The following is a 26,979-nucleotide window of genomic DNA, read 5'->3' on the forward strand; positions in this document are numbered from 1 at the left end:
TTGTGCGTGAGGGCACACACACATACACATGCACACATGCAAAACCATACATACACACACATATGCACGTACACACTAATACACACATATATACACACTTTCAGCTCACATGGAGAACCTTTCTTCCTGCATTCAGGACTGTTTCTTTATCATCTAATGAAAGGAGAGAGAGGGACAGAATGAGAGAGAGAACAGAAGGAGAGAGAGAGAAAGAGAGGGAGTGAGAGAATGAGAATGAATCTTTCAGGTATCTCTATTAACCTAGGAGTGTCCAGAGCCAGCCTCATCCTCACATTCTATTTTTGATATTAAGTCCGCTCCCATTCCTGTTATTATCTAGCTGACTTGTGCTTTTTCCATTTCCAAGGCCCGGCATGTCTGCACCTTGTGTTTATTGTCAATTGCATCAAGCCCTTATCAGAGCAGGGAGCAACGGCTGAGAAACATGCAGACAAGGGCAGATTCCTAGACAAGGGCTCCTTGGATCTCATTAGGAAAAGAGAACACACCTTTCTCTCTTGCCAAATATTTGTATAGCTGGTTGATTTCTCTGCGCCCAAATTCCTGTCTGCTTAGAATCTCTTGAGTACAACTTTAGAACGTCTTTAATGATATTACCAGTTTGGGAACCTCAAGATGAAGCCATCTTGAATAGGGCGGGCCCCCAATCCAATGACTTTTATCTGTGTAGGAGAAAGGAGGGAAGTCTTGGGTACCAGAGGCATGTGAAGAAGAGGCCCATGGGGACTGCAGTGACAAACCTATAAGTCGCAGGGATTCCAGGAGCCACCTGTAGCTGGAGGAGCAAAGAAGGAGGGTCCTCTGAAGCCCTTGGATTCCAGAACTATGACAGAGTATGTTTCTGTTATTTTCAGTGACCAAGTTCGTGGTTAACTTGTTTGGGCAGCCCTAAGAAATCAACGAAACTGTCCCAAGTGGCCTCAGTTTTCTACCACACAGTCACAAAGTCCCTTGTAGTCAAACCTCAAGACAGGTCACAGCTGAGCCCCCCGGGGCACTCGGCCAGTCCTGGGGGCAGGAGAAACAGGGCCTGGCCTTGAGGGCCTGAACCTCGCTTAGGAAATATCCATGCTTTGCTCAGGTTGACTTCCGATGGATTGCGAGGGGAGCCAAGTTTCAATGAACGTGGCAGGCCGCCTGGCTGGAGGCGCCTATGGCATGGCTGAAGTCTGGCATTGAACGTGGTGAGGGCGCCGCTGTGGAGGCCAGCCCTGCTCCGTGTACAGCCCAGGAGAGGGCTCAGCATCGAGCAGAGGGTGTCTAACGCTGCATCCAAGAGCTGGGAGAGACAGCAGGGGCAAGCTAACAGAAGTGCAAGAGGGTACTTTTATTGTTGTTTTTTCGAGGTCAGGTCTCGCTCTAGCCTAGGATGATCTGAAACTCATGATGATCCTCTTATTTATTTATTTGCTTATTTATTGTTTAGTTAGTTAGTTTCTTTTTTTAAAAAAATCTTTATTTATTTATTTATTTGAGAGTGACAGACACAGAGAGAAAGACAGAGGGAGAGAGAGAGAATGGGCGCGCCAGGGCTTCCAGCCTCTGCAAACGAACTCCAGAGGCGTGCGCCCCCTTGTGCATCTGGCTAATGTGGGACCTGGGGAACCGAGCCTCGAACCGGGGTCCTTAGGCTTCACAGGCAAGCGCTTAACCGCTAAGCCATCTCTCCAGCCCAAGTTAGTTTCTGGATGGGGATGCATGCTATGGCATGCAAGCAGCAATCACAGGACAACTTCAAGGTGTCTGTGCTCTGTCTTCTTTGAGACGGCGTCTCTTACTACTGTAAACAACCTGTCACACAGCAAACAAACCGCAGCCTCACTGGCCCACAAGACAGGACAAGTGTGCTGAGGTGCTGAGCCTGGATTGGCAGGCTTTAAAAACAGGTGCCACCAACCACGGGGCCATCTCCCCAGACTCAAGAGAGTAGTTTTAGGCAGCACATTGACCTCTTCTTTCTCTACCTAAGACTTTCACCTGCTCCTTCCTCATCCTGTGTCCACTTCCCTCCACGTCTGAGGTGCTCCCAGGGGATGCAGAAGGACAGGAGTTGGCACTGATCTAGCGCTTCCTGGGTGCTGAGCACTGCTCAAAGCCTTGACGTGTTTGGACTGACCGAATTCTCCAGGCAGTCACCTGGGCAGGGCTGATGGGAGAGACAGAGGAGCAAGCTAACAGAAGTGCAAGAGGGTACAGCCCTGCGTTTGCAACCAGGTGGCCGGAGAGGAAAGGGGAAGGAAACTGGTAACAGATGGGCCTATAGTCGGGGTCAAGGGTGCCAGAGACAAGCCCCAGGAAGGGCAGCTGGGAAGCTTCTTGGGAGAGCAGGCAGCAGCCATGCTCCCTCCCTTCTTTCTCTGTCAACTCTTTCCTAAGTGCCTGTTTATTATGTGTCAGGCACTGTGCATAAAAACAAACAAACAGCCGGGCGTGGTGGCGCACGCCTTTAATCCCAGCACTCGGGAGGCAGAGGTAGGAGGATCGTCATGAGTTCGAGGCCACCCTGAGACTACATAGTGAGTTCCAGGTCAGCCTGGTCCAGGGTGAGACCCTACCTCGAAAAACCAGAAAAAAAAAAAAAAAAAAGAAAGAAAGAAAGAAAAAAACAAACAAACAACAACAACAGCAACAAACCCCACAGGGGTATGTTACAATTTGTGCCTGAAAGGAGAGTCTGGGAGATACAGACCAGCAAACAGACCCTGTCACCGTGTGGGCACGGGAGCAGAAAGGAGGAGAGGAGGGAGGAGGGCGCCCATCGTCGAGCCCAGCTCGGGCTGTGAGACTGCTAGGAAGGCAGGAGCAGATGATCAAAGAAAGCCTCTGGGATTCTGGATGCTTGGGACGAACCTGAAAGATGAGCTCAATCTTGGCTCCCTCGCTTCTGCAGACTCACAGATCCAAATCTCTAAGCATGAAGCCCAGGCGAGGACTTTCGCGAGGGTTTCCGGTGAAGTTAGCCTGCAGATTTGCTTCTAGGAGCCACTGACCAAAGGGAAAAGAGACTACACACATGGACATGCTCATCCACCCATTTGAAAGCATTAGTAAGCTTCCACTGAACTCGGACCACACGCCCTGCCTTATTCTAGAGCCCGCGGTCTATCATACTGTGTTCCCAGGCAGCTGCGGATGGACACTGGATTCTCTGCAATCGCTTTCTAAAACCAGATTCCAGGGGCCCTCCAAAAGTGGTTAAGTCATAATCTCTGAGCCTCAGAGCCCAAGTAATTTTAAGGTTCAGAACTAAGAGATAGTGGGCTAATGAGACAGAGAGATACACAGAGAGAATATGATTGGCAGAACATTCTTTTTCAGGCTAGTCACGTGACAGAGGCATGTGTGGGAAGGGCACTTTCCCAGCTGGGTCTGGCTTCTGGAATGAAAGGTTATGAGAACCAAATCTGAAAGAATGGATTCGATTTGGTAGGGGTGGGGGCTGGGGAGGAGGTGGAAGGTGGGATATTCCAAGTGGAAGGAATGAAATGAGCTAGCAAGGGGTTGGGGAGCAATGAAATACAGTCAAGCAGAGGTGGGCGGGACCCCAGCCTATATAGGTCCCCAAAGCAAGGAGTGGTGGAAGTGTGGCTCGAGATATAGATAGGACAGGGCATGGGAACCTCAGGTGCATGCCAAACACTGCACTTGGCACATGACTCTGCACACAGTGGAGAATTGTTTATAGGCTTTAAGCAGGGCAATGGCATAGTCACTGTGAATTTTTTCAAAGATTATTTCAGGTCATGTGAAGGGTACATTGAAGGGGGAAAAAACCTGAGACCGGAAAGTCAGTTAAAAGCCGTTTCAGAGGGGCAGGAAAGGTTTGAACTCAGATGTGAGAGGAGGCAGGACTGCATAGGGAGGCTTGGTGACTGACTGACAGGATAGGAGTATAAGACAGGGAGGGAAAGAACGGTGATCAGGGTTAAGCGTGGGTATCTGGCAGATGGCGGCCCCAGGAGCTGAGGCAGGGGATAAAGAACAGGAATAGACAGGGGGAAAGATGGGCTCAGCTTGGGTGAGATTCTGCCTCAGTGTCAGTGGGAACAGCAGGAGGAGACGTCCAGCTGGCCATTGGAGGGGTCAGTCCCGCAGAGAGGCTGGAGATATTAACTAGAATGCAATCTGCACATCGCCGGTAGTCAAGTCGGAGAGCAGATGAGATTGCCCACACAGGCAGTGTGACGAAAGCAGCTGGTTAAGGGTGCCTCCCTGGGAGCACTTAAACAACCAGGGAGGGAAGAGGATCCCATTAGGAAGAAAAAGTAACCGAGAAGGATGAGGCTGTTAGAGGTGGTGGAATCAGAGCCCGAGGGCCACACACATTCAAGTCACTTGTGGAATCCTGTAAGGGACTTTGTGATGGCTTTGACAAAGGCGGTGTCAGTGTGGAGTACTGGGATGTGACTGGAGATGTGCAGAGAAGCTGGGAAAGTGCTAACCCCGACAAAGATCGAGAGGAGTCAGAAGTTAAGAGGTGAGGCAAGAGAGAGCTGCTGGCACCCTTGATGTCATCCGTCTCCACCTAAGAAGACTACAGCCTGGGACCTTCCCATCTTAGCTGTCCGTGTCCCCCACTCCTTTGGTTTGGTTCGCACAACCCTTTTTGAGGCTGGCACTGACTTGCCTCGTTTTTCGCCATGATATTAGCTCATGCTGTCCACTGTGTGCTGTCCCCTGTGACATCTGCTGGCTGAGAAAGGCTAGAAGATGGGCAGCTTCGAGGGACAGAGCATGAACAGAACTCCAGGCCTACGCAGAGCCCAGAGGTCTATGGTGTCCGCTGGGGAGTTTCCGTGTTCTTAACATCTGCACCGTTGGGCACCGGGGACATCTGTGGCTGGGCACAGCATCCTGTGCAGAATATTGTGCTGGAGCACCCCAGCCTCGGATGAGTCCAGAAACACAATGGTTTCCCTAGAAACCCTGTCCCTGGCAGGGATGTGATCTGGAGACTTTCAGGCTTGGCTGCACGCTGATGATAGATGTCAGCTCCTCATTTCCTCCCAACTGTTGAAATCTGTCTGGTTGTGGGAGTTTGTGACCCAACTATAGTCCTCACTCCTCGTGGTGGTAGCTGCAGAGACAATTTGTCTCAGTTTCTTACTCATGTTTCAGCCTACTTTCTCAATAATTTAGCCAGAGCAGTAGGAGCTGGGTGGAAAGTTTGGGGTACCTGGCCTTTGTAAGGAAACTTTAAACAAGATCAGCCCTATCCCTGTTGGAAACAGCCAAGGCTCTCGGAAGTGCTGCCACAGCCTCGGAAGGACCGAGGTCACGTCGCCCAGAACGTAACACAGGCGTTGAACTTCGGGCAGACAAGCCAGTAAGCAGGTTGGAATCCTGAGGCTGGCATATGTTGGTTTCTCCCAACTCAGCACTCCACGGTCATTTCCATATGACATCTGATAAATCTGAAGGAAAGCACTAGGGGATCATCACTTCCTCTCTGGATATCTTAATGTAAGTGACTAAAGGGACAGAGGACAAGGGCAATCAGTGAGGCCAGAAACAGCCTTAAATGTCCACTCCAATTCCCTTCCGCAACAGAGCGTCTCTGTGGGACTGTGTCTCATTTACATCCATATGGCTCAAGAAATCCCACGGACAGATGGAGTTCCCTTATTCTGGTGTGTCCAATAGAGAACCTCAAATCCAGTCAACATGGAGATTAAGGTGCATTCTGTGAATGCATAGTTATTACCGCTGTATTTACATATTTATAACCCTGGACCATTAAACATCTAATCCCTGAGAATCCAGGGAGTGGGAAGGAAATTTGGAGGTATTCGGTCCAAATTTCATTTAAAAAAGAAGTCACAAATCTTCCGAGAGGGAGTATGTCCTCCTTCAAACACATTGATGGATGGATACCAAATGGTACAGAGCCTCAGTGTCAGCCTCCTTTCTACATGTAGACTAAGGCTGACAGTCAATTCTAACGTGGCAAATGAGACTCAGGGTGACTCGTGAGGAGAACTGAACATGGTCTTTTGTTTCAGATTCCCCCCCCTCCCCCACCAAACAACTTTAAGAAATCCAGCCCCACCTGGGCAACCTACCTCTTGGGGTATGTTCCATGCCATGTAAACATGGTTTTTAAATTCGTCCATCCACACTTCGGCCACCCTGAGCGCATTCCTACGAACGTGGGCTGTGAGGTCTTCCGTGTAGGGCTTGTGGGCTCGTTCGATGTGGGCAATCCGGGAGCAGGGCAGGACCTCCACGCTTCCACCACACTGCCACACCTGTGAAGACAAGGCTCCTTTCATTGGTGTGCATTTCTAAACTAGGGCTCCAGGTCACCACTCAACCTGAGTACCAAGAAATTCAGCTCTCCACCTTGATGCCATACGCACCATCTATGAGGGAAGGGATGATGTTTGATTTCTACTCCTACAGTGGCATGGGCATTGCCTCATTAATGCATGGCTCGGCTCTCATTGCTGTCATCCAACACGCAAAGAATCAATGCACCTTCCCCCTCCATCCATGAGCCCCATGTAGCCAAAGAAAGTACCAGGTATTTTGAGGTGAGAGATCTGTGTTCTCCTGGTCCTTGGGTTAGCAAACCCTTCATGATGGTCTCTACCCTACTATTTTAACAAAAAGTGACCGGTAGGGACTCCCAACTCAGATGTTCACCTTCAAGGGGACGCCTTCAGAGAAAGAGCCAGACATTTCTACTTCTTTCCCTCCCTCATAGTCTTCTGAGAAAGCAATGAAGGCCTTTGGTGGGACATGATGACAGGGGCCACTCACAAGTGCTGTCATCTCCATGAGTGGTGGGCAACGTTCATATGTCTGACATGTGTCCATCAGTATCAATAGGTTTGGGTACAGACAGAACAAGATCTGAGTTTCGCCTAATTGTCCATGTCAGTGAGAAAGACGATGCTTCCTCTTCCACTCAACCATGTCACACTGATGGGTCCCTAGAGGCCATGGGCTATTGGAAGGCAATCTGCTGACTTACCACTTACCCAAGCTCATCTGGCATTTACTGTTTGAGGTCAACAGAAAGGAAACAAGCATTCCCACTGTGTCCCCGTGTGCCAGGCGTGGACTGCGCTTGAAGAGACAGTGACAGGTGGTGACTGGGAACCAAGGGTTTGCAACCAGACTGCTTGGGTCCTGCTCCTGACTCTGCTTCGTTCTACCTGTGACTCCCTGAGTGAGTCCCTGTATCTCAGGTTTTCCTCCATCTCCTCATCTCTATGGGATCATAAGAGCATCTATTCCCTGAGGCTGTGGAGAAGCTCAAAGTAATTACATGCAAGATGCCTAGTATATCATAAGCCTTTGTCAAGCCTGGCTATTGCTCTTCAAATGATACAGCAGGCTCCTCGCCATAGGTGAGAAGCAGCCTAAAGAAGGCCCCTTGTCCAAAGCCATGTGACTGGTATTGATGACAAAAAAAAAGAAAGAAAAGAAAGGATGTCTGATCCCCTTTGAGAGCAGTTAGTACCCCGGGAGTGGCTGTGAGGACCAGGAGAGGCAGCGTGGCAATCCCCACCCCCATCTCAGGCTAAGCTCTTCCTTTCCAAGACCCGTTCCCTATCCTGGACGCTGTGCTCTGATGATCAGTGACAGCTTGTGAACACTGTGGCTGTATTATTGACAGCACACAGAGCCAGGGTCATTATTATTTCTGTGGCTGGAATGCAGGCTATTACCTGACATATTTCAACAACACAAAACAGGACGTGATGCATAGTGTCTGTTATTATGAGACCTGCTTCTTGGAGTCAGCTCACCATTCCACCTTACAGCAGGTGTGTCCACATCATAACCAGAGCCATGCTGGGCCCTGCCAACCATGTCTTTAGACACAGTGGCAGTGAAAGAAGCAGGGGCAACCCATTTCTGCCCTAAACTGTGGTCCCCAATACACCCTTGCTGTGGCCACCTGAATACTTCTTTTTTCCACTTTCTCATTATTATTAACGTATTTTATATGGCTACATCATGTGTTGGTACCCTCTCTTCCCTTGTCCCTGTCCCCATTCTGCTGGGGACTGTCCCCAGTGGGGTTGCTCTTGTGAGTTAGGTGTTGTGGGAGCAGCTGTCAGTAATTTTTCAGGGGAGGGAAGGCCTTTGGGCATGATGTCTCCATCTGTGGCTCTTACAATCTTCCCACCCCTTCTTTCTTCTATATTTGATTCTTCTGCGACTGCTATATTTATGCACATGTGATGTTGCTCCCCACGCTGCCCTGCTTCCCCATTCACCGCTCAGGTTCATGGCGACTTTCCCGAAACTCCTTCCTCTAGGTTAGTCCCCCATGGTCCTCGCCTCGTCTCTCCCCAAGCTGCCACCACTAACTACCTGTTCAGTCCTCTCCTCCCCCTTCCAAAATGTTCTTAAAGCAGCTCATCAAATTCTCCCGCGACATGTGATAAATCATACTCTGGATCGGCTGTGGGTTTCCAGGAGAGGCGGGGCGGCCGACAGGTGGGACTTGAATGTCATGCTTAATAGAACACTGCTGGCGTCAGTGAGAACTGCTTTCAAGTTTCACATCTGCCACTGGCTGCTGAAGAACTTGGGGAGGTTCATCTCCCAAGCCTCTATTCCACACAGGGGGAGAGAATGATAAGTGTGGGGCAGTGTTTAGCCCTGTGCCTGCCTCAGCGTGGGCACCATGTGGATGGTAGTCATAAACTGAAACCGTCGGGTGCGCCAGGACAAAATACCTCAGCCAGTTTCCATGCCGCTGTGGGCCATCCGAATGTTATTTCTGGGTGCCTTAGGCTCTGCTCTAAGAAAGTTCCCTAGGGCCGTGGCTATGGGGAGCCCTTGCTATAGCGCCTGGAACAACAGAAGCCCTTAGTCTGTGCCTGCAATTATTTTGTAATGTTACTTAAATTGCTGCTACTTGGTTGTTTTTGTACACTGTTTCACTTTTTTTTTTGCACGTGTATTACGCGTCAGATGTATGTCTGTGCATGCACGCTTATCTTTGTGTGGGTGCAAGTGTGCAAGGGTGTGTCTCTGCACATGTGTGTGTGCATGTATGTAGAGGCCAGAGGATAACCTTGCATGCCATCATCAGGAATACTAACTCTTTTTTGAGGTAGGGTCTCACTCTAGCCCAGGCTGACCTGGAATTCACTATGGAGTCTCAGGGTGGCCTTGAACTCATGATGATCCTCCTACTTCTGCCTCCTGTGCTGTGATTAAAGGCTTACATGGGAGCTGGGGAGTTGAACATGGGTCCTTCAGGCTTCGCAGGCAAACGCCTTAACCAGTAAGCCATCTTCTCCAGCCCTCATTCATGCTTTTATTTGTGTTTATTCTTCAGATGTCTTTCTCCCAGAACTGAACTACAACCTCCATGAGAACGAGGGCCCTGCTCCTGTGCTTACCACGGTACACATCAACCCTGGCTCTTAGCATCTGTTCAGCAACTATTACTTGAGTGAGTGAGGTTGAGAGTCCTGCACTTTCACTGACTGTAGGACATGATTTTAACTAGCTCAGCTGGATATCCTAATAAAGGCCATAAACTTAAAATGTGGCCAAATTTCACTGAATACAATGACTTCCTTCAAACCCAAGTGGTTTTCCAGCAAAGCACTGACATTAAAGTGCATACTGATGCTACCAAAGAGACTTGCTTTGACTGCAAAGCCTAAATTAATGTCATAAAACCTGAGAAGTCGTCACATGTGCATGGGTAATAGCAAGCAGCTAGCTAGGGGGAACCAGGTACTCCTCAGGGTCGAGAAGTCCCTCGTCCTCACAGATGCTTGGATATGCCTCCAGAGGAGCTGCTGGGCTTGTCCCTCAGGTATGACCAGAAGCATAAAGCAGATGGTAATTACCAGCTCCCCAGGGCACAGCCAAGTCCTCCTCACTACCAGCCCTCCCTGGAAAGCCTTCATCCTGCTATACCATTTCTGAAAAGGCTTCAAACACCCATGTAAGACTGCAAGGAAGCCTGGGTGCCTTGGGGGCTGGTGGTGAGGTTCAAATCCTGTCCTGACACATATTACCCATTCATTTGGACTTGTATCTGTTGCCTTTTTACTGGGGCTAATGGCTCTGTGGTGGATTTAAAAGGGATATGACATGAGAAGAGCTCATTAGCAAAGAGAGTCACAGAGAGGGTTCTCAAGAAGCCATCTTTCTTTGTCTTTCTAAGACAGGAAGCCACCAGGACAAGGTCAGGATCAGGCCTGTGTTTGTCTCTCTCCCAATCCTTAGTTGCAAGATACCAAATGTGGCTGCTGAACCTCTGAGGTGTCTCAGATCCCTTCTGCTCTGCATGCTCGAAGAGTCTGAGTTTTGTTGTCAGAGCCTCAAATGATGCTCTGGATTTGAGGCACAACAGACTTGTAAGCTGAGTTAAAATTGGGGGACACTGAGGACAAGCAACAGGCTCCAGCTTAGTCAACTGTCCTACTCAAAGACTCACGGTCACTCTGTAGCACAGGCCAAGAGTAGAGAACGAGCTGACACTCCTGTGTTTAATCCATTCACTGTAATATTCTTCCCTACTGAGAATGGCCGGAGCCTCTCTCCAGGCTCACAGGGAAAGCATGGCATAGTGTATTAGTTATGTTAATGATGGGTAGTAACACCCCCAGCCTTATACTTCATAGCCATGTCCACACAGATAATATCCTAAATCCTTCCCAATTTTTATCTCCTTATGACTTGTCATGAGCTTGGCAGACTGTTGCTGTACTTCTCAAAGCCCACAAAGCCAACTTCCTACTCTCCATCCTTGCAAAGCCAACCTGGCCCAGCTTCTCCGAGCTCTTGGAACATATAATTTGCATCACTCGCGTGGTCCTGATTTCTTGGCTTATGGGTCTAATTATCTTTTTATGTGTAGCTGTCTCGCCCAGCTTGGCCATGAAAAGCCGAGACCAGAGCGGAAAGCAAGAACCGGACAACTTCAGGGGAGGAGGAAGTGAGGCCAGCAAAGGCTGTGGCCTGGGGAGGTCCGGAAGAGGACCACACACTCATGTGTAGAGCTGGCCTTGGGTCAGAGATGTAGGTCAACAAAACACATGGACAGGACAGGCAGGGCCCTCAATTCTCAGCATGCCCTTCAAATGTGTACAATAGGTATCTCCCTCTCCTCACCCTAGCCAGAGCTCTGCATGGGAAGGAGAAGGAAGGATAACTCAAATCAGGACAAGGCTAACAGTCAGTAAGCTAGAGCTAAGGGCATGAGGCAGAGGCGGAGTCTGGATAGAGGCAGGGTAATGGTGGGGATGGTCTGTAGCCAACACTTGCAAACCTCTGGCTTCCTGCCAAAGCTCACACTCCTGAGCACACGCTGCAGACCCCTAAGAGCTCCCTGCAGCTGCATCGCTCACTCCCGCCTGTCCAGTTATGCCAACTTCTCTTCGTTGTCCTGGCAGACCATGTTCATGGACCTCGGTCGTAGACTCCCTTCCATGGTCTTTACTGGATTTCTTACCTCCCCTTTCCCCGCAAGTCCACATAATTGCCTCTGAAATTCCCACCTGCCTTCCCAAATATTGGTTAAATGACTCTACCCTGCAATTCTACCTCACCCTTGTCACAGAAGAACTATTGCGTGTGAGAGACCATTCGTATAAAGATATGCGATGCAAATGCTCGCCCCAGCTCCCCACTTAAGGAAAAGTGCCTTCTTTGGCAATCTCTTAGAAAATGACCCTGTGCCTCCCTTCTTAGCCCCCAGAGATAACCCATTATCCTGAACTGTGTTGACAATTTCCCTGGCATCAAGCCAAATCACACGTCATTCTGTTTTCCCTGTTTCTGGACATCATAGAAACACACAATGATTTACTTCACACACCTCCTCCTGTTGGCTGCCAGGCTTAGTTCCATTGTTATAAATGGTGTGACTTAGAACATTGTCACATGTGTCTCCTGGGACCCAAGAATGGGCATCTCCCCATGTATTTATGCCTCAGTAATATTTATCAAGCATAGGTCAGACACAGTAACTTTCTCATGGAAAGAGAAACAATTGCAAATAGTGCCTTTGGAGTTCCACCCCCACCAGCAACAGATGAAACCGTCGGTTGTCATTTCTTGCTTTCATCATCAGTGTTTGACATTGCCCAATTCTGTTTTTTCACTTCTGCCAATTAGATGGGCATGGGATTATCTCTCATTACAGTTTTCATTTCCAGCCTCACCTGATTACTGGGGAGATGGTGTTTTTTTTTTTTTTTTTTTTTTTTTTTTTTTTCCTGTGACTGACCCACAACACCAGACTCATGTTTACAAACTTCTAGTGCCTTGCAGGGCAGGGCACATGGGAGATGCTGAACAAACAGTACTGCATGAATGAGAGATCAAGGTTATTTACATGTAAAATGTCTCCCATTGGCTTAATGTGTTTGAGCGTTTGGTCCCCAGCCATTTGGGAAGGTTGTGGAACGCTTAGGTGAAGCCTTCCTAGAGGAAGTGTGTCACTATGGGTAACAACCCAAGCCTGCTTTCTGTTCTTTCCCTCTCTCATTCTCTTTCTACTTCCTTCCTGCTGATTTGACAATGTGATGGTGGCTTCCTGATCCTGCACTCTCCCCCGCCATGACGGACCCTCCCTTGGGAACTGTAAGCCAGAATAAACTCTTTCCCTCTTGCAGCTAGCTGCTTCTGGTTGGGTATTTTGTCCCAGCAACACCAAAGCAACTGACATGGTTGGTAAAATGCTTGCTTTGAGGGCTGGAGAGATGGCTTAGCGGTTAAGGCACATGTGCGCAAAGCCCAAGAGCCCAGGTTCAATTCTCCCGGTCCCGCGTAAGCCAGATGCACGTGGTGGCGCATGTGTCTAGAGTTCGTTTGCAGTGGCTAGAGGCCCTGGCATGCCCATTCTCTCTCTCTCTGTCTCTAATAAATAAATAAATAAAAATAAAATCTTAAAAAATGCTTGCTATGAAGCATGAAGACCTATGTTCAGATTTGCCAGCACTCACATAAAATCTAGACATGTCTGTCACCCAGGTTACAGGCATGAATGGGGTGAAGGCAGGGGATCCTTAAGGCTTGAGGTAGCTCATCTAGCCAAATCAGTGAGCTTCATTTTCAGAGACCTTGTCTCAAAATGTGCAGTGGATAGTGATTAAGAAATGTGTCTGATGGTGACCTTTGGTTACACATGTACATATACACACTAAGAAAGGTGTTTGATGCTGACCTGTGGTTTACACATGTACACACACACAATATATACATGCAAAAAGAAACGTTTGGCTTTTGTTTGTTATCCCCGAGGCACGATACTGGTGCTCCCCTAGGTTCCAAGTACAGCAGTTAGTTATTTTAAAGTGGAAGGAGACTGCTGTCAAGTCTAACCACGCTTACCCTCCCATCAGACCCCACAGAAGAGCCCTCCTTGGGGGACGGAGCTTCTCAAGACCTCTTCTAGCAATGGCGACTTCTGAAGTGCCTCCTGGTTTTTGGAAATATAATACATTTTCTTGGAAGGTGTCCCTGAAGGGTCTGAACATTTGAAGCAGTTTCTCTGCTTGAAAGGAACCCTTCTTCACTACTACAGGGGGGCAGGAGGGAGGACTCAGCTGGCGGGACTCCAAGCAGAGACAGGCAGGAATGTCTGGAAGCTTCTCATGAAGCAAAGCATAAAAGGCTGTTTTCAAGCCGGGCGTGGTGGCGCACGCCTTTAATGCAAGCACTTGGGAGGCATAGGTAGGAGGATAGCCATGAGTTCAAGGCCATCCTGAGACTACAAAGTGAATTCCAGGTCAGCCTGGGCTAGAGTGAGACCCTACCTCAACAAAAGAAAACAAAGAGGCTGTTTTCAAGGGCTCTGGGTTGTGCAAAAAAAAAAAAAAGGCTTCTTGTTTGCAGGAAGCCCAGGAGCAGCCTGGGAGACTAGCAGAGGCGTGGCTTCGGTCATCACAGGCTGACAACCCCACTTTCCTGGGACACCAGTTCTCTGATCATAAAAATAGGGTGTTAGGAATTCAGGGCCAGGAATCCCATGCGGGCTGCTCCTCCATGTGTGGTCACCAAGACTTAAAGACACCTCTAAAGGTTCCAAGCCAAGGGAGTGTGGTCACGGTTGTTTCAGATTTCATATTTGCAAAAGGAAGAAGGCAGATGTCAACACATTGAGGTGGGTGTGGTCTCTCCAGGGCTGTGGCAGAGGCCCCTGCTACCGTCTCCCTCCCCCCCCCGCCCCTCATTGCGCAGCTCAAGGTGGGCTCGTATTCGGGACTGTCTTCCCATGCACTGCTCTATCCCCCAGCGCAGCCCCTGTATGGTTAAGCTGGGTGGCCTTGAAGTTCAAAGACAATGAAGTCCTATGAGAAACAGCCCGAGTCCATAAGTCACAGCCTGGGAACAGGCTGCCCGGGTGGACCTCCCATCTCTCAGGGAGCTACGGTGTGCACAGGTGATGAACTGCTCCTGAATCACCGCTCTGCCAATGAGGTGGCTTTTGTACAAAAGAGCCCAGGTGTCCAGAGAGATTGGGTCCTTATAGGGCCGCAGTAGCCGGGAATTCAACCCGAGCTTGGTGGAAGAAAAGCAAGCTCCAGGCTCAAAGACTGAATGGGTGCCTCACTTCCAGGTGAGGAACTCAGAGGATTTCCCCAGAGGAGGCTGAGAATACAGACAGGAGAGCTGGTCTTGAGAGGGGATGGGGGGAACTTTATGGGGCAAGTGGTATGTTAGAACCTGTATTAGGTGTTTTTTTTTTTTTTTCCTTTGCTTTGCTGTGACCAAAGGAATAAATACCTGGAAAGAAAGCAGTTTGAGGGTAAGGTAAAGGGTTTTGATTAAAGTTCCAGGGGACGCAGTCCATCGCGGCAGGGAAGGCGTGGCGACGGGAGCACAAGCAGATGCTCACATGGCCCTCGACCACCCCGCCTTCGTTCCACTGCGGACTGAAGGCCTCCTGAAGCCAAGGAGCCACAATACACATCCCCTTCTTTTTTTTTTTTAATTTTTATTTATTTATTTATTTGAGAGCGACAGACACAGAGAGAAAGACAGATAGAGGGAGAGAGAGAGAATGGGCGCGCCAGGGCTTCCAGCCTCTGCAAACGAACTCCAGACGCGTGCGCCCCCTTGTGCATCTGGCTAACGTGGGACCTGGGGAACCGAGCCTCGAACCGGGGTCCTTAGGCTTCACAGGCAAGCGCTTAACCGCTAAGCCATCTCTCCAGCCCAAACCTCCCCTTCTTTAAATTGCTGCTATCTTGTCACTGCAACGAGCAGTGCCCCTTTCATACATGTCAAAATGAATCATCACCTGGTCATGGCATTGTCACAAGTGACATCACCGAAAGACTCCAAGGTGAACATGGCATTAACCAGGGAATTTCCAAGAGAGGTCAGCCCAGCAGGACAGCAGGCTGGAAGGGGACCTCACCAATTATCTCCCATTTCTCAGGTGAGCAAACTGAGGCTCAAGGTCATGTGAAGTAGTAAGGGTAAGAAATGAACGCAAAATCTGCCTTTTGAGAGACAAAACTGATGTGGCTCAGAGCAGAGGCTACGTGTCACATCGTTTGGTATCAAAGTCTTCAATTTCGACTTGGTGAACTGGAAATTTTAGGCAATTCCTTTCTTCTTCTAACAACTCCCTTGTATATAAAATGGAGAGGAAAACGATTGACTCCAGAAATAGCTGTGAGAATGAAATGAGGTGACACTTGAAGAGGATTTACTTCAACGCCTGGCGCAAGCTTAGAGACCACCAGGCGTTAGCCTTGTTTATTATAACTCAAGACTGTGCTGGCTAAAAGTCATCATTTTCCCTAAGAACTTTTCAGGGCAGAAGGAGGCTCACGTCATTCCTCTGAGCGCGAGATTTATATGTCCAGCTGCCTGCACGTCATCTCTACTAACATATCACTCAGGCATCTCAAGCTTATCTGATCCAAAACAAAGTCCTTGATTTCTTTCTCTGCCTCCTCATCTGTCCTTTGGCCTCCCCTTATCCACCTAATTGCCCAAGCTTGAAACCTGTGATTCATCAGCAATGTCCTTCTCTCCCCATCCACACTCAGTAAGACATCAAGCAAATAGTCAGTTCTACCTCTAAATTCTTGCTTCTGTTTACTTTCCTCCCCACCTGGACAGCCACCATTCGGGCCCATGTCACCACTGTCCCTGTGTGGACATCTCCATGAAGAGCTCTCCAAGCAGGCCTCTTTCCCTTCAAGGTTTGTTGACCTCTATTTCATCTTCTAACATGATAAATCAGAGGATATTTTCTCTGTTTTAATTCAATCCAACAGTTATTTATTGAGAATTTACTATATGTGTGGTATCATTACAGAAGATGAGAAATTTGTCATTGACCCTGACACACAAAATCCTTGATTTTCTGTCAATGACTGTCTGGTTTTAGCAGCACAGTACTTGCTATGGACTGAATGGTAGTCTACTTCATAGACTGAATTCAAGCCCTCCTCTGTCTGATTGTGGTGAGAGAGGCTTAAAGGAGGTGATTTGAGGGCAAATGAGGTCACCAGAGTGGAGCCCTCAGAAGAGGAAAAGACACCAGTGACCTCCTCATTTGTCAGGACACAACAAGGGGTAGCCAGTGTCTGCAGATCAGCAAAGGAGCCCCAACCAGATCTGATCATACTGCGCCCCAGTCTTGGATTCTCACCTTCCAGAATAGCAAGAAAGGAATTTTCTGTGGTTTAAGCACCCAGTCTGCAATTCTGGTAGGGCAGCTTGAATTAACTAATGTATGACTCACTGCGGGGTCCAATTGACATTTATGCTTTATTCCTCTTTAGTGACTGTCTCTATACCACTAACTCCACGAAGGCAGGGACGAGCACACTACACACATAATGTCAGATGAATGAACAGTGCATAAAATTGTAAGTATTGAAAGTAGAGTGACCAGGTGTCCCGGCTAGCCTGCAACAATAATGGTTTATGTCTGCTGTTCCGGTGTCATTATTAATAGCTCCCCCATCCGCTCCCACAATGATCTGGTTTGGACAATAAAGTATGATTTATTTACATTGCTAAGGCACAACCTCACTTCAGAACCGTGGGAATCCAAAACAAAGTGGCGGTTTTGAAATCATAGTGTTGCTAATATTCTGTCACCTGGCCCCATGATTCCTTTGTAGGACTGAAATGCCAGAAAAGTCCACATTGCACAAGGCATGAAGGACCTCACCCACTGATGGGGGGGTGGGCAGAGAATAAAACAAAATTGCCCACCCTTCCTAGTGCTGTCTCAAGCAAGAAGAGACCAGGCATGTCTGGTGAGCTATCTCAGACTGGACTGGACCTAAACTCCCTTGGGTGATTTATACTAGGGAGTAACATTTTCTTTTCAGGAGTGGCTTTATATTACACACCAGCCTTGCTTTATAGAATAATGTGTGTAGAGATGATTTCCGGAAACCATCGCCTCCAAGCATCAGGGCTATTTACTCACAGGTACCTTGCTTTGCATGTGTATGTATGAGTGGTGTGGCTGTGTGTATGCATGTCTGTATGTGCTTGGGTCCACCCAAGTGCACGTGGGTACATGTCTACGTGAATACTGTGAAGGCCAGAGGTACATGACATCGGGTGTCTTCCTGAACGCAGTGCCCCCTTAGTTACTGAGGCAGGGTCTCCCATTAGATTCCAGAGTTCACCTCTTCAGCTACTCTAGTTAACCAGCGTGCCTCGGGGATCCCCCATCTCTGTCTCCTGAGCACTGAGATTACAGACAGGCTCCAGGCTCGTATGGCATTTACAGTGGTGCCTGGGACCCACTCTCTGCTCCTCATATTTGCATGACGAGGACTTTATCCACAGAGCCAGCTCCTTAGACCAGCCAAGAACATTTGTAATGAGACGAACATGTTTCTGACTTCTACAACTGTAGGTTTAGGAATATCAGGTCTTGTTAAAGAAAACCACAGCACTGTCCGGACACTGAGGTTAAGGGCTAGTAAAAAGAAGAGGAGGTGGGGCGAAATAGGAGGAGGAGGAGAATTCTGTGTCCCATGGCCTTGCTCAGTGGCCCCAACCTGCAGAGTTACTATTGGGCTGGAGGGATGGCTTAGTGGTTAAGGCAGTTGCCTGCAAAGCCAAACGACCCAGGTCTGATTCCCCAGAACCCATGTAAGCCAGATCTACAAGGTGGCACACACATCTGGAGTTTGTTTGCAGTGGCTGAGGCCCTGATATGCCCATTCTCTCTCTCTATCTGCCTCTCTCTCTCTCTCTATCTCTTTTTCTCTCTCTCTCAAATAAAATATTTTTGAAAAACTGAAAGGACTATCATAGAACTGCAACACAGAGGCAACCTTCTAGCCTCTGAAACAAACCAGCAGATGGACTAGCTAAAGAAAAGTGAGCAAAGGGCCTGGGGAGATGGCTCAGTGGTTAAAGGCACTTGCTCTGCAAGCCTGCCCACTTGTGTTTGGATTCCCAGCACCTATGTCAAGCCACAGCACAGTGGTGTCTACAATCCCAGTGTGCCCACGGAAATGGGAGGTGGGGTTAGGAGAATCCTGAATTTTGCGGCTCAAAACACCAGAATGACCCTGTCTCAAAGCAAGGTGGGAGGAGACAATCAATACCCTGAGGTTGTCCTCTGACCTACACATATGTTCTGTCATACACACATGCACATGTACACACCACACACACACACACACACACACACACACACACCCATACTACACATACAAACAAATAATAATTAAAAAAGAAAAGCAAGCAAAAGACGCAAAAAGTAGAGAAAGACAGTCCAGGAAGGTCTCCTAGGAGCTTCAACAGACATTGCTGGCCCCCAGGTTTTCTATGGCTTTTATTTTTTGCCTTTTCCCCCAACCAGTAAATTAAACACTGATGCGTTCTAATCCAGTCTATGATTAAATTTGGTGGATTGCGCCAATAAAGACTTTTATAGTGATCTCGTGCCTTGGCCTCAGCTTTTTAAGTGCTGGTAGGATTTCCTCAAGTTCACGACTCTCAGTCTCTCCATCCACCCATTCACCTCACTCTTCTATGGCTCCCTCCCGGAACACAACGAGCCAAGGCTCCTTGTGGAAGACCCTTCCTTCCCCAGCACAGCCATCCCGGGGCGTGCCTCTGCTCCCCACCACTGCTGGAGAACTGCTTCATTATGTACTTTTCTTAATCGCTTTGTTCTTTGGGGATTAATGCTGCACTTATCTTCGCTCTCTGTAAAACTTTTACAACGTGCTATTAAACTGCGTCTGTTCGGCTGCTGGCTTGTGATTGCGGGGAGTCACTCCGTGGCTGGGGTGCTAGGAGATCACGTGCGGTCTGGCAAAGTGGCTCCCACCCACTGGCTTGCGATACCTTCTTGGAGCTGTTAGGTTTGGTGGCATCATGGATTACAGGTTGCCACCAAGATTCCCTTAGAATATGAAGGTCACAGACAAACGATTACCCACAAATTTAGAGGCTTGGACCTCATGGGCATCACGTGACTCAGATATCAGAGGCTCTGGCAGGTTGAGGATCTCAGGAGGCCACAGCTAGTGACACGTGTTCCAACAGAGAAGGGCTGTCTGCGGCTGGTCACTCGGAAGGCAACAAGCACATCAACCACTCCCATAAGGTCAGGTCCATTGGCCAGGGCTAGGACACTTAGGCAGGTTTCTGCCATGCTATGATGCTCAGCTATGCTTCCTCTCAGTGGCATCCTACACACATCATCCCCACCTTCCAGAGTGTTCCTTCTCTTCTTCCTGACCTGAAGAACATATGCCCATAGTTGCGGAGCTGATGCCGCCTCCTCTGGGAAGCCTCCGCGTGCTGCCTCCTCCATGCCCGGCCCCGCAGCGCACACAGGGCTCTTCCCCGTGTCCAGACGGTATTTGGCCCAGAGATGACTAAATATCACTGAAGCAGTTTAATTCTTGTGACCAATTTTCAGTATGATGAAATTTAAATATTTTCTTTGATGCTAGTCTTCTAATTTAATTTTGCCAGCATCATTTTCATTGTAGTTAATATATTTTTCATTAATTTTAAAAGTAAGATATTATGAAATATCTATCAGCAAAAACACCCATATCACATTTTATAAGGTTGACCATCAAAGGTTTCCTCTGTAGCAGTGATTTCATTTTTTTTTTCCTGTTTAAAGAGATACTTTTGTTTATTCATTTGCAAGCACACTGCAAAAGAAATCCAGATGCATGTACCACCTTGTTCAGCTGGCTTTACATGGGTACTAGGGAACTGAACCTGGGTCATTAGGTTTTGCAAACAAACACCTTTCCTACTGAGCCATTTCTCCAGCCATGTAACAGTAATTACTATCCAACTTAGTTTTCTAATCAGATTTTGTCGACTTCGATTAAGTAAATATTCATTTCTTCATTCAGCTTTCACTTTTATAATTTTACTCATTTTTAGTTGCTGCTTTGTTTTGTGTTGTATTTCCTATTGCTCATCTATGGCCATTTTCATTTAAAAATTTTTTAATTGTTTTAAGAAAGACAACTCAAAAAGTGTGAGCAGTTCTCCGAGCCACGCGCTTATGTTATTATCATTGGTGCATCCAGGAACCTGGAAAGTCCTTCAGGCCAAACTGGCGTGGAGGGCCAATTATCTTTAAAGTCATGACGCTGTCTATAATACTCTACTAGATCTGTAGTTACAACAGGGTAATGCTGATCTTAAGGGACCAGCTTGCTTCTCATGGGAGACAGTTCTCACCCTTAAGATAATGGATTAGGTACCAAAGGACAGAATTGAAAGTTATTGCATTAAGCAATGAAAGACAAATGTTGCAGGTTTCATATATGAATCCTAGAATATGTAGCTACTTGGGGAAGGGAGAGACAGAAGAACACAGGGGAGTGAATACAGAAAAATTACCTGATATATTTGATTTAAAGCCCTATGGGGGTTGGCAAATAGCAGATGGTAAAGTGCTACCCTCACAAGCATAAGGAGCAGAATAGAGTCTTACTCATCTAAAAATGTTTAGTGTGGTGGCACACACCTGTAATCCCAGCACTTGGAAGTGTAAAAGCTTGATCTTGTAATCCCAGCGCTGGGGAGTGTGGTGACACACACCTGTGATCCCTGGGGAGGTGACAGCAAGAAGATCCTTGGGGCTTTCTGGCCAATCTAGCCTCGTTGGTGAGCTCCAGACCAATGCGAGGCTCTGTCTTAAGAGGGACATCTGAGGTTGTCCCCTAGTCTCCACATGCATGTGCACACATACACACGTACACAGGAACGTACAGGTGTACCCTCCCACACATGAACAGGCACACACATACGCACATGACTTTTAACAAGTACAGAAAGAATGTCATTATGAAGCCCATCTGTGGTGTTTTGCATGTGAAATGTCCCCCATGACCTCACGTGTTTGTGACTAAGCCTCATACTCAATCCCTACCTCATGAGCTTCTGGGAGGTGGAAAGTTGCTGGAGAACGTGTTTCACTGGGAGTGGACCTTGAAGTTTGCTAGTCCAGCCCCCCGGGGTGTTCAGCGCTCACTCACTCTTACTGTCACGTGACAAGATGTGACGCCCAGTCTCTGCTCTGTCATGCATTCCTTGCCCTCAGGAAACTTCCCCTCAGAACCATAAGCCTGAAGTCAACCCTTTCCTCCATAAAATGCTTCTGATCAGGTGTTTTGTCTCAGCAACAGGAAGATCACTGTGACACCATCACATTGTACAACAAATACACACCAATTAAAAGACTGGTTTGCTGTAGAGGGAGCTGTCCGCCTCTCTCCTTCTGCTCATGCCTGCCTGTCCTTCACAATCCCGCCCTGTTACGATGCAGCACCAGGTCCTTACCAGAGTCTGGACACGTCTGACCCTGTGCTCTTGGACTTCCCAGTTTCCAGAACCATTACCAAATGAAGCTTCTATTATTTTTAAATGAGCCCATCTCAGGTATTTTGACGTAGAAACATAAAAGAGACTAAGGCACAAGACGGTGGGGTAGCTGCGTGTTCCTGGAGATAAATAAGATCCGGGATCCATCCTTCGCACCACACATTGGAATCAGTTCTGAATGAATCGGAGATTAAAATGTAAGTAATATAATCATACAGATGTTAGAGGAAAAATAGATGAATAGATGAATCCATAATCTGGGAATTGGTCAGGCTTTCTGAGACTGAAGACCTAAAAACAGGGAAAATACAGACACATTTGCTTACATTTAAAAAAGGCAGGGCTGGGGGATGGCTCAGTGGTTAAAAGTGCTTGCTTGCAAAGTCTGCCAGCTTGAGTTTGATTCCCCAGTGCCCACACAAAGCCAAATGTACAAAGTGGCACATGAACCTGGAGTTTATTTGCAGGGGCAAGAGTTCCTGGTGTGCCCATTCTCTTCTCTCTCTCTCTATGTATATTTTTTCTAGTTCCCCTCACAAATAAATAAACAAATATATATATATATATATATATATTTATAATATAAAATATAATATAAATATAATATATATATTATTTTTAAAGATTTGTCTATTTATTAGAGACAGAGACAGAGAGAGAGAGAATGGGCGCACCACTGCAAACAAACTCCAGATGCATGTGTCACCATGTGTGTCTGGCTTACATGGGACCTAGAAAATCGAACCTAGGTCCTTAGGCTTCGCAGGTATGTGCCTTAACTGCTAAGCCATCTTTGCAGCCCAGCATATATGTATTTAAAAAGGCAGCCTGGCTGGTGTGATGGTGCCTGTAATTCTGGTACTAAACAGGTGGAGACATGACGGCAAGTCATGTCTGAATTACATAGCAAAACCTTGTCACTCATGCACATTTCCCCCACACACAAGCATTCTTTTCATAGCACAAACAACAGAAGACAAGGAACAAACTGGGATGAAATATTTGCAATTTATATGATAGACAAACTATTATCGTCACTAATGTGCAGAGATTCTAAAAATAGAGATGAGATTAACAACTCTACAGGAAAGTGGGCCAAGGGTACGGGCACCCTGCAGAAGAAAGGACTGCAAACTGTTTTATCGTGTGAGAAGCTCTTCAACTTCTTAATAAGAGACATGCAAATTAAAACCACTCTGAAAGTCATTCCTCATCTGTCAGACTGGCAAAACTCCAAATTTTCACAACTTGCTTTGTTGATATAGCTGTGAGGAAGCAGCACCTTCATCGTTCCTGTAGAATAAACGCAACCCATCTGGAGGGGATCGGGGAATGTTTCACGACATCGTACATGCTGCGCAGTTACCCCTGACCTCAAGAGTTCACCTATAGGAGTCTATTCAAAAGCGAGCTGGTAAAACTGCAAAACACAGAGCCACTTGGTTTAATTATAGCACTGCACTCAGGAAAGTGAGGGAGGGAGTGGAATCTCTATAGAATAGTATAGAATGATCTTCATTCACATTACACTTAGAATATGTTCCTTGTGCATAACACATGAAATATCGTAACACTATGATATTATTGATTACTGTGTTATTATATATTATAAATGATGTTCATATACAATATATATTATATTCTTCATGTATATGATACATCATATAGTATTACGACATAATTTAATACATTTTATTATATGCACTATAGAGTGATCTTTACATATGCAATAAATAACTATATATTATACAATTACAATAGGATTAAATTATAATGTCACTTAATGCTGTATTAATATGTATAATATTACAGCATGATTTTCACACACACATAAAAGGTGGCCAAAATATGTATAGCATGCTTCACTTTGTTTAAGAGAGAGGAGGTATGATTTCTATACAGATTTCCTTCTATCTTTCCAAGTATAAAGTGAAATGGATGAAAAACTGTCACATTAGAGCTGGTGAGGACACAGGGTGAAGGGGGCAGTGACGGAAGGCAAGGTTTGATGAACATGCCTTATTTTGTAGATTTGGTTTTGGACTTACATCAATATTTGCATAATTATAAAAATTAAATACAGAAACCAAGAATAAAATGAAGTACATGAATTAGTTTGGTAGAATGGTTATACAGAGAAGACTAATTCCAAATGCCTTTAAAGCACATTAACTTGACAGTGTCTCACTAGCAGAACATAACCTAAAAAATCAGAAAGAACTGCCCATAGTGGCCAGGGGCTTCTCATATCGGTTGCTGTGGTGTTGTCTTAGCATCGTGAGACAGCTGCGGGCGTCCTCAGGAATAATATACAAAAGCAATTATGTAGCTGCCCTTAAGTACCAGAGTTTTCTGAACAGCATACAAAGGATTAGGGCTCATCATGGTATTTTTCTAAAAACAATTTTTGATTTTGTTTCCCTGCCTCCCTTCTCCTCCTGGCCTCTCCCTTGTGCCCTCCCCATTAAGCCTCCCTTCAGCTTTCTTACTACATGTCTCCTCTGTTTTCCCCTCATTTTCTCATCACCCTTTGTAACCATCTGTTACATGGTTTCCCATCTAGATTCACAGCCTACACTCACTCTCACATGCCCTTGTTTACACATATGAGCATTACAAGTCACAATCTGCATGTAAGAGAGAGCAGGTGAATTTTGTCTTTCTGTGCCTGAGTTACCTCACTTAGTATCATTTTTTCAGCTCCATCCATTTTCCTGCAAATACCATAACCTTTTATGTGATTTCCTCTGTCTGTTTAGCTCAGTGAATTCCACTGCGCCACACTTTCATGATCCAGTCATCAGCTGACGGACATCTAGGTTGATTCCCTTTCTCAGCTACTGTGAGGAGGGCAGTAATGAACGGGACCGTGTAAGAATCTTCATGGTAAGGTGGTGAGTCCTTTAAGTATATGCCCAGGAGTGGCATAGCTGGGTTATATGGTGGCTGTATTTTTAGCTTTTTGAGAACCGGGCACACTATAGTGGAATGCCAGTTCACAGTCCCACCAACAGTGAACAAGGGCTCTCCTCTACCTACAACTAGATCAACATTTGCTATCACTAGTTCTTGTGATGTCAGCCATTCTGACTGGGACTCGGGATTTTTAGCACTTTTAGAAAAGAAACGCACAGAGGTGGCCGTTGGCTGAGGTGAACTCAAACCCCGTAGCTCTAAATTTGAAGCAGAATGATCCTGATGCCTGTTGGCAATATTTTGTTTTGTTTTTATATTTCATTTATTATCTGTGAGAGAGAAAGAGGCAGATGAAAAGGAGAGAGAGAATATGGGTGCACTAGGGTCTCTAGCCACTGCAAAGAAAGAAGCATGCTTCACCTTGTGCCTCTGGCTTTACGTGAGTACTAGGGAATTGAACCTAGGTCTCCTTAGGCTTTGCAGGCAAGTGCCTTAACCACTGAGTCATGTCTCCAGCCCCAACATATTTTATTTCTACAGTAATAATAATAATTTCTAGTTCTGACTACGGTTCAGGCCTAGAAACTGGGACCTATGCTGCAGCAAAAAAGAAAAAAAAACCACCACTCCCACTGAGCCATTTTCTTGCTCAGATGAGGTGGGATGTGGCTGATCACGACTGGGACGGGAAACCTGTGGGGCAAGCCCGGGTCCACTGAGGAGTCAAAGGGAACTAAAGTCCACAGGTTTCCTGTGGCAAAGAGGCATCAAAATACATCAAGGACGAAGCTCAGAAGAGACACGATTCATTATTTCAAAAGCTATGGAACCAATTATCCTGGCTTTTGCAACTGAGCTTCATTGTTGTTCTAGGCAACCAACCCCCCCCCAAAAAAAACCTGTAAATGTTTCTTTATGAAAATTAGTTCAGCTAATAACTGAGGAAGGAAAAACAAACTGCTCACGGTGTTGCAGCCCCTGACGAACTATGGAGGGGAGGTAATAACAGCAGAGATTGTTGACATCACAACTGGGGGCCAGTGGGCACAGCATGCCTTGAGGGGGAAGTGCCCCACCATGTCTCTATAAAGGAAGTCTTGCAGTAAAATTGAACCCAAATCCCTCGATCTAACTATAATTTAAAAGAAATATGTGGGACAGAAGGACATGCTAAATGACATCATGGGAATGCAATCTAGAAAATCTATGCTGTTCAAATTTCTATAGAAAAAATAATTCACTATCACTTAAAAATGGGGTTAGAGCCGGGCATGGTGGTGCATGCCCTTAATCCCAGCACTCAGGAGGCAGAGGTAGGAGGATCACCCTGAGTTCAAGGCTACCCTGAGACTACATAGTGAATTCTAGGTCAGCCTGGGCCAGAGTGAGACCCTGCTTCACAAAACAAAAAACAAACAAAAAAATGGGGTTAGAGGTGCTAGAGAGATGGCTTAGTGGTTAAGCACTTGCCTGTGAAGCCTAAGGACTCCAGTTTGAGGCTCAATTCTCCAGGGCCCACATTAGTCAGATGCACAAGGGGGCACACGCATCTGGAGTTCATTTGCAGTGGCTGGAGGCCCTGGTACACCCATTCTCTGTCTTTCTCTGCCTCTTTCTCTCTCAAATAAATAAATAACTAAAAGTAAACAAAAAAATGGGGTAAGAGGGGCTGGAGAGATGACTTAGCAGTTAAGGTGCTTGCCTGCAAAGTCTAAGAACCTGGGTTCAGTTCCCCAGTATCCACATAAAGCCATATGCACAAAGTGGCGAATGCATCTGGAGTTCGTTTGCAGTGGCTGGAGGCCCTGGTGCACCCATTCTCTCTCCCTCTCTCTACTTGCCTCTCTCTCTCTTTAAATAAATAAATACATAAGATAAATTTTAAAAAATGGGCATGGGGAAAAGGAGGAAGAAGGAGAAGGGAGGAAGAAAAAGAAAGGGCAGAGGAAGAAGAAGAAAAGGAGGAAGAGAGGAATTGATTCCCACGGCTTAAAAATAAGGACCTGGATAAGCTGACCAACAAAATCTTGACTTAAGCAAACAATTTAGAAAGCAGGAAAAACAAAACTGCACTGGTGAGGGGATTAGCGGAAGTGTGAACACTCGCTGAGCAGTTGATGGTGTTGTGGGGTTCTTTCAACATGTTCGTGACTGAAAGTAGTACTGAGGTCATGGTTTTATTTTTTGTTGTTGTTTAACTTAATCTGTTTTGAATATGTCCTGAAATGTTTCTGATAAAAGAATATAGTG

At 46.8% G+C, this 26,979-nt stretch overlaps 1 protein-coding gene across 2 annotated transcripts in view; it reads right to left on the bottom strand.

Annotated features, from left to right (window-relative positions):
• Galnt18 (polypeptide N-acetylgalactosaminyltransferase 18) overlaps positions 1-26,979 on the bottom strand; it is a 383,580-nt gene that overhangs the window by 63,812 nt on the left and 292,789 nt on the right. For both annotated transcript variants that reach the window (XM_045145464.1, XM_004650865.2), the window contains exon 7: positions 6,084-6,269. In XM_045145464.1, the coding sequence (XP_045001399.1) occupies positions 6,084-6,269 (186 nt within the window). The remainder of the gene's footprint in view (positions 1-6,083; positions 6,270-26,979) is intronic.

The sequence above is a fragment of the Jaculus jaculus genome, chromosome 3 (assembly GCF_020740685.1).
Source record: "Jaculus jaculus isolate mJacJac1 chromosome 3, mJacJac1.mat.Y.cur, whole genome shotgun sequence".
NCBI lineage: Eukaryota > Metazoa > Chordata > Mammalia > Rodentia > Dipodidae > Jaculus > Jaculus jaculus.